Source organism: Eptatretus burgeri, chromosome 2 (assembly GCF_056783735.1).
Source record: "Eptatretus burgeri isolate ZD-2024b chromosome 2, Ebu_testis_v1, whole genome shotgun sequence".
Taxonomy (NCBI): Eukaryota; Metazoa; Chordata; class Myxini; order Myxiniformes; family Myxinidae; genus Eptatretus; species Eptatretus burgeri.
This window is the reverse complement of record NC_140962.1, coordinates 52635907-52644303: the sequence shown is the minus strand read 5'-3', so window position 1 is coordinate 52644303 and position 8397 is coordinate 52635907. Positions and strand designations below refer to the sequence as shown.

The window sequence follows — 8397 nt, the reverse complement described above, 5'->3', positions numbered from 1 at the left end:
GGCAATTTCCACAATAGACATCATGCACCCGCCCTCAATGGCTGCAGACAAAATGGGAGGGGGAGAAGGCTTGTTGGAGGAGGCAAAGGGAGCGGATGTGAAGAAGAAGTAGTGAGCCAAAAAGAAGGACTAATGACAAGCTCGTGTGAGCAGGGACGAAGAGCACTCTTGAGCAGATGGCTCAGAAAGCAGAAAGGGAAGAAGCAAAAGGCACAAAGCAGAAGAGAGGTCAGACGCAGAAAGCTGAGGAAAGCAGAAAGGAGAAACGAATGGGACAAGCTTGCCTGAGCAGAAGACTGAGAGACTGAGAAGGCAAGTGAGGGAAGGAACAAAAATGTGTGAGGGAAAAGAAAAGTGTTTCACGAGCAGTTGGTATCTTGCCTCTGTGGAAAAAGAACACTCCGTCCACGAGCGTCGTCCTGCCATCTTGATTCCGTCAGCTGCCCAGGACGAGGAGGGTGAACGGCGTCACTTCATTGACGGGGGTCTGAGGAGGAAGGATTGAGGCAGAGGATGGCGAGTCGCACATGCAGCTCGCATATCTGGGATGCCAGAGAGGACTCGCGCACTGGGTCTGGGCACCTTAGGGACGTGGCTGCATGTCCCCATCACTTTACATCACCACTGCAAATCTTCCCCATCCATTTTCCTCCGCATTCTCCTGTATATTAGTGTGAGGTGAGAGAAGGAAGGAAAGACTGCTTTCCTTTTTATCCGTTTATTAATGTTATTAAATTTTCAAGTCCTTCTTGGTATATTCTTTGCCCCTGAGTGAATGATGGTCAAGTCTTTGGTTTAAGTGAGATTGAAGAAAAATACATGTTCTGGTGAATTCTGCTCTTATGCTCCTTTTTGCTTTCTTGCTTATAAATACTAGCTTTTAAATGATTGCTTGCTTGTGTGTTTGAAATAAGGAAATGTTTGTTGCTATTTCCAATCTGTCTCAGTTTCCTTTTCCTTTTTGGTCCGATGCAGTGCACAAGTAAGGTTAGACGGGACGTTCTACCCTAATAATTTGCTTTGTCAGCCAGCGCACACTCACTGTAATGCTCGGCAGTAATCCGAGTGTGCGCTGAGGGCAGTGACCCCGATTAGCCGGCCGTCCACAGGTAAGGTATCATGTGAAGTAGTGTAACCCTGCCTAGATTGGCCGTGTCAATCGGCGTTAATGGTTGCTTAGCAACCTGCCCTGCGCAGAGTTATCTGTGCCCGGCAGCCTCAGGGCCAGGCGTTTGGGAGGGGACCCAAGTGCTTCCCCGAGTGGCAAGCATCGAACCCTGGATCCGCGCCAATATAAATAAATGAAAAAAATTAATGCAGGTGAGTAACCTGAGATAATGGGGAAGCACGGTAATTTGTGTGCCGACAGACAGCAAAGCCAATACACCCGGACAAATCACAGAATCATCAGAAAGTGTCCGTAAGTGAAAATATAAATAAATGAAATTAAATAAATGTAAATATACACCTGCAGGTGAAGCACCCAAGACAATGGGGAAGCACAGTTCATTGTTGCTTACAATATGCAGGCATATCCTGCTAGTGTGAACATAACTGTCTGACTGATGTTTTAATAACATAATGATGAGAAATAGCAGCAACATAAGGGTAGTATCAAGTATTGGGGATAGTGATGGATGGGTTACTTGGTCACTGGCAGGACTGGTATGAATGTGGGATAACATTGAATGCACATGTAAAGGTACGGGTACAGGTACCAGGGTGATTGTGATGTCTGTGAGAGTGTTTCGGTAAAAGGTGAATGTGCTGTCGGTGTTTGTTCATTCCTCACTCGACAATCCTGCAATCCGCACCCGAACAAACTCCTCTTCCTAAACAACAACAACAACAACAACAACAAAAACAACATGTATACACCACTCTGTTGATGTCCTGTCCCTATCCCTGTCTCATTGTCCTCCTCACCACTCCTCCCCCAATTCAAAGGAAGTTGACAAATTGATAGAGGTTGGATCGACCTCTTCTTTTTTCACGCCTCTGGAACAAACTCCCACACTCTCTCTTCAATCCCACTCCTCCGTCCAGGTCTTCAAAATAGCCGTTCACCACCATCTCATATCTTCCCCCATCCAAAACCATGATCTTTACTAACCCCGTTAATCCACTATGAACCCACCTCCTTAAAATTCTCTGTTTTCCTTCCTGAAAGTCCTTGTAATACCATCATGTGTACCCAATGTACTCCACCCCATCCCCTCCCTCTCTTCCACAAGCCCTCCTTTTGTCTTTGTTCCCCACTATTTTGTGCTCCCCTCTCCCACTCCTTTTGTCTCCTGCCTTGTTACTGAATTGAATATGTTTCTGTGTATTAGCTCTTACATGAGCCTCGACATGGTGTACAAACCCCTCCCCCCCAAAAAAAAAACACAGTGTTGATATAACGTAGGCAAGATGGGCCAAATGGCCTCTTCCTGGCTCCAAGCTCCTTGTCCGTCCTTGCAAGCAATGGATCCATTTTCAATAACATCACTGCAAACATGATGCAACACGGGAAGGTTTCGTGGGACAAAATGAGGATTGCTGTCTCCGGTGTGTGGTGGAGTGTCCATGGATGAATGTTTTCCTCATTTCCGTGAGTTGGGCCGCGCCGCTGATTAAGGGCGCCCCCTATTGGTTGGGATCCGGTTTATAAATTCGGTGAAGATGACGGAAACAAGGAGCTGTGATGCGCGACGAACGACAACGTCGGATCTTTAACGTTCATCGACGAACGCGAGCAGACGGGACACCTTTATGGACACCCTGTCCGCAAAGCACCGATCGGACAGTTTATAGTCGGGAGTCGGGAGTCGGGAGTCGGGAGTCGGGAGTCGAACCCGGGCGAGACGGATCGGGAAACGAGGGGGGGACGGGAAAAGTGATGATGACGTCAAATTGTGGTTATTTCAAAACAACCAATGGGGAGGCAGAACGAGCGGTTCATTTGCTTTCGTTTGGTTTGATGAGGGGATGGGATTCGTGGAGGCGCGTGCACGCCGTGTGAACACGTGGTTTGCGCGTGTGAGGAGGCACGAGGGAGGAGGCACGAGTCGGGAGGCACGAGTCGGGGAGCGGTTTATTGCGGTCCTTTTAGTCCGTTAAGGGGGCGGTCACTGGTCATGGCGGCGTCAACCCTCTCGGGTCTCCAAGCGACGCACCACGGCGCTGGTCAGTGCGTTCATGTTTGTTTGTCCGTTTGTCATTGATTCTGTATTTTGTGAGGACTTGTCTGTAATGTGAGCGCACACCCGGCCGTCTGGGAGAGAACACAAATGTAACCGCACACCGCACACCGCACACCGCACACCGCGTAGGGATTCGGACGTGAAAACGGCCGTTTGTACACAGGAGTTTACACTGTTCAAATCCCTGCAGTTTATTGAAATATGTCCACGTTTCGGCGGGAACTCTGGGTGCAAACCTCGCCGCACGCTCGATGCAATTGCCGGCACTACTGTAAGCGCAAAATATGGCACTGTACACACGCAACGGCCGCACTGTACGCACGCAACGGCCGCACTGTACGCACGCAACGGCCGCACTGTACGCACGCAACGGCCGCACTGTACGCACGCAACGGCCGCACTGTACGCACGCAACGGCCGCACTGTACGCACGCAACGACCGCACTGTACGCACGCAACGGCCGCACTGTACGCACGCAACGGCCGCACTGTACGCACGCAACGGCCGCACTGTACGCACGCAACGGCCGCACTGTACACACGCAACGGCCGCACTGCACACACGCAGCAGTCTTGCTACACATGCAAATCCCCCCTCCCCCTCCCCCTCCCCCTCCCCAAAACACTGTTTTTAAGGACTGTGCAAACAAATGTACTAACTCCCCCTCCCCGATAAATTAAAGTTGCACTGTGTGCTTTGCCCCCCCCCTCCCCTTCCTGACCCCCTTCGATGGTCACGTATGCATGTCGTGCTGGAAAATCCCCACCCCTTCTCTCCCTCCCCCAAAAAATTACACTGGTCCCACAAATCCCTCATTCCCCCCCCCCCCTGTATATTAGATATTAACTGCTCATGCATTGAGCACATAAATAACCCCCTTGGCCACGATCATGCCACATGGAGTGTACTGTACTCACATCTGCCACCAAACCCTCTCTTTCCCCTCCTGTGTTGAGTGTGCACAGTTTGTCCTGAAACCCCCTTCCCCAAGCTTGTGCTGGATGCTTGGTGAACTGTGCCTACATGCTTGGTGCCGACTGTGCCCACATGCTTGGTGCCGACTGTGCCTACATGCTTGGTGCCGACTGTGCCTACATGCTTGGTGCCGACTGTGCCCACATGCTTGGTGCCGACTGTGCCCACATGCTTGGTGCCGACTGTGCCCACATGCTTGGTGCTGACTCTGCCCACATGCTTGGTGCCGACTGTGCCCACATGCTTGGTGCCGACTGTGCCTACATGCTTGGTGCCGACTGTGCCTACATGCTTGGTGCCGACTGTGCCCACATGCTTGGTGCCGACTGTGCCCACATGCTTGGTGCTGACTCTGCCCACATGCTTGGTGCCGACTGTGCCCACATGCTTGGTGCCGACTGTGCCCACATGCTTGGTGCCCACATGCTTGGTGCCGACTGTGCCCACATGCTTGGTGCCGACTGTGCCCACATGCTTGGTGCCGACTGTGCCCACATGCTTGGTGCCGACTGTGCCTACATGCTTGGTGCCGACTGTGCCTACATGCTTTGTGCCTACTGTGCCTACATGCTTGGTGCCGACTGTGCCCACATGCTTGGTGCCGACTGTGCCTACATGCTTGGTGAAATTCTCTTTCCTGTAATACATGCCCAAGCACTGCTGTCAACATGCTGCCTGTGATCGTCTGCCAATGCATCTTGACCATTGAGCACAACGTGACTCTATTAGTGTTTGCTCGACACACACAGACGTAGTCCCCTTAATTGGTGGCCGGCCCCTTTTCCCCGCATGCCTTCATTGGACGCTGTGCCTTCTTGTATGAATGATCCTTTCCACAGCCACGGTTCCCCAAAAAGACCAACCCTTGCTCTCTCCCCACCTTGCCCCCTTGCAATTACAAACACTTGCTGGTTACTTGATTTCCATCTGTGTAGCAAGGAGCGTGCAAGGTGATTCCTCCTGACTCAGGATTCGGTGTATAAATATAATTTTACTGTACGTGCACATGTACACCCAGTTCGTCTCCCAATAATAGAATGTGCTGCACAGCTGGGGGATTTTGCTTGCTGAGATAATACCATCAAGAAATCCTGATGACATATCCTCAACCTCTCGTTATGGATAACTCACAGACAAGAAACTTGCATCGTTCCGCATGAAAAGATGTCGAAATCTCAACCCTCATTCTTCAACCGATACACTTGTGGGGTTTTTTTGGCTCACCACTCTCTCCCCCAGACCGCCCACTCCATTTTCAACCCTCCTTCAATTTTCTTACTCGATTTATCACTGCCACTCTCTTTCCCCCCCCCCCCCCAATTCCCTACTTACATAATATGTAGATGGTTCTTAAATAGTGCTGCCAAACATGGCTGAGGCATTTACTTGCAATGAGGTTTACAATACATTTGTAGGCCTTTAAAATAAACCAGAATTTGTGCAAAAGGTTGCAGTTGAAAAATAAATTAACTTTAATCGTCTCCCAACTTTGACAACAAACCAGAACTTGGCCATGTTCGAATTTGGTTGCTTTCACCCCTGTTTGTTTGTCTCTGTCTGCCTGTCTATCTGTCTCTGTGAGCAAGATACAGTATCTCAAAAAGTTATGCATGGATTCAGGCTAAATTTGGTGGACAGGTTGGATGTGTGACGAGGACGAATTGATTAGATTTTGGTGGCGATCCGGATCCGGATATGAGAATTTAAAAAAAAAAAAATTCAAGAGATTCTTCACCATTGAGAGATGGGGACAAAAACGTTATCGAGCACAATATTTCAAAAAAGTTGTGGACGAGTTGTGACAAAACTCTGTTGACGAGTTAGGTAGGCGACATGGACTAGCCGATTTGATTTTGGTTCAGGTCTGGATCTAAATCCAGCCTATCGGTGGGATACAAATCATAAACTGTTCAGCCTTGCAGAGTTATGCGCTCTACCGAGTACCGTTCTAATTACCTCCAGCATCAAAGGTTGACGGAGGTTATGTTTTCACACCTGTCTGTTTGTCTGTCTGTAAGCAGGATATTTCAAAAAGGTATGGACTGATTCAGATGAAATTTGGTGGACAGGTTGGGGGTGTGACAAGTACGACCTGATTCGATTTTGATGAGCTTCCGGATCTGAATCCGGATACTATGATTTTTTTAAAGTGATTTTTTTTTCATCATTGAGACATCGGGCCAAAAACAATATCCAGCATAATATGTCAAAAAGTTATGGACTGATTTGGCCAAACTCAGTGGACAGGTTGAGTGTTTGACAAGGACAAATTGATTTGATTTTGTTGAAGATCCAATCTGAATCCGGATGAGAATGAAATATTTTTTTATTTAAAAAAAAAATTTCTTTAAGCGATTCTTCAACATTGAGAGATGTGTTTGTGGTCAAAGTAGGGATATAATATCTTCTTTCGGCTGCTCCTGTTAGGGGTCGCCACAGCGGATCATCCGTATGATCCGCATTGTGATTTGGCACATGTTTTACGCCGGATGCCCTTCCTGACCCAACCCTGGTCACCTCTTACGACACAGGGATATGGTACACCTATTTTAACCGGGGTATACACCGGCCCAGTATACTGGTACTCATTTCGCCGACCTCGGAAGGATGACAGGCTGAGTCAACCCCCTGGTGTATTAATTCAGTGGCCCAACAGGGCTTGAACTCAGGACCTTTTGGATCCCAAGCCGCTGCCCAAACCACTGCGCCAACACGAGAGATATGGTATATCAACCACTGCGCCAAAAGTAGGGATATAATATATAGCATAATATTGTACTGTATTGATATTTTAAAAAGTTGTGGACGGGAAGAGTTGGGTTGGTGACAAGAACAAGCTGATTAGATTTTGGTTCAGGTCTGGATCTAGATCCAGCCTATCGGTGCTCAACATAATGTGAACAGTTCAACCTGTTTTAAAATATTTTGTTTATGACGAGAGGTATGTACTTCAACTTTGTTTGAAGCCCTTTTTGAAATGTAAAAAGTGCTACCTGTATGATTGTTTCATTGACGTAGTAGATGAGGTACAATTTGTTCACAAAAAAATAGACCTGGTTGTGGTTGCGAAGATCCATATCTGACATAATGAGAATCTCGTGTCAAGGTGATGATGAAGATGAAGTTGGGTCTCACCATCAGTCTGTGTACTGCAGTTGCATGATTTCCATTCTTCCATGGGATGGTACTTGATGCCTGGCAAGTGTTGTCTCCTCAGTTCCAAATGAGGATCACTTGGTGGAAGAAACTTCAAACCTGTGCCTTGCCAACTGGGCAGCAATGGTGGTGTTGTCATCATTTCAAAATTTTTGTTCTTGCAGTAGTTATGGTTTTTAATGAGTGATGAAAAATATTATGTGGAAGTGGAGAGGGGACTTTCAAAGCTAAAATGTGTAAAGACTTTAGCTTGGTCCGTGTGCTTGAGTAGGGTGGAATTGCGCTTGTAACAGGGATCTTTCAGAGATGAGTGGTATGTAATACAGTATGTGCACTGACTGAGACATAGATTATAATCTTAGATCAGAATAGGGTAAGTAGTGCTTTGTAAGACCTTCTATACAGGTGAGGCCAGGTAGAAGACGTGTGGGCACAAAGGTTCTTACGATGGAAACATTGCGTGCCGTTTGGTCAGCTAACTGCAGGCCAGGGCAGTATAGTGAGCTGTGGAGCCCTGGAAAGGGGTGGGGTGCCCTGGAACACTGCTTAAAAGTACAGGGTGATTTATTATTTATTTATTTTTCATTGGAGAACCCTAAATTATTCCTATGTACTAAAAACACCTGTTTAGTAACCTAAATTTGCTTAAATGTAGCCGATTGTTAAAGAAATACGTAACGTGATCCTTCGAGTTATCAGGTATCACGTGACCTGGCAGTGATGTTTGACAGTTTTCAATCAGTCACGCCATGGTGTTCACTGTGGAAGAACGTGTTTCTTGTGGAACATTACATCAATGATACATCCTTTAGGGGTTTAGAGAATGTCAAATTGCATTACTTAAAAGTCGCTTTGGTGATATAGAAACCTTCAAAATTTGTACGAAACCTTCAAAATCAGTGATATAGAAACTAGTGAAGCAGTTCAGAAAAACAGGCTGCGTGAAAGTTGAAAAGCACATGCACCATCCAAGTGGTTGCTGTTATGCCAAAGAAAGTGGAGCTTGAGGGAAAGAATGGAAGCAAGCCCAAATAAATCTCTGAGATGGCTTAGATCAGTGTTTCTCAACCTTTTTTGTCC

At 47.4% G+C, this 8397-nt stretch overlaps 1 protein-coding gene across 3 annotated transcripts in view; it reads left to right on the top strand.

Moving 5' to 3' along the window:
- The first annotated feature begins 2922 nt into the window (after nt 1-2922).
- Nucleotides 2923-8397, top strand: part of LOC147032051 (atlastin-2-like) — a 203920-nt gene continuing 198445 nt past the window's right edge. For 2 of the 3 annotated variants that reach the window (XM_085869339.1, XM_085869338.1), the window contains exon 1: nt 2923-3168. In XM_085869339.1, the coding sequence (XP_085725465.1) occupies nt 3120-3168 (49 nt within the window). In that variant the 5' untranslated portion in view covers nt 2923-3119. The remainder of the gene's footprint in view (nt 3169-8397) is intronic. The other variant, XM_085869336.1, reaches the window with a different exon arrangement.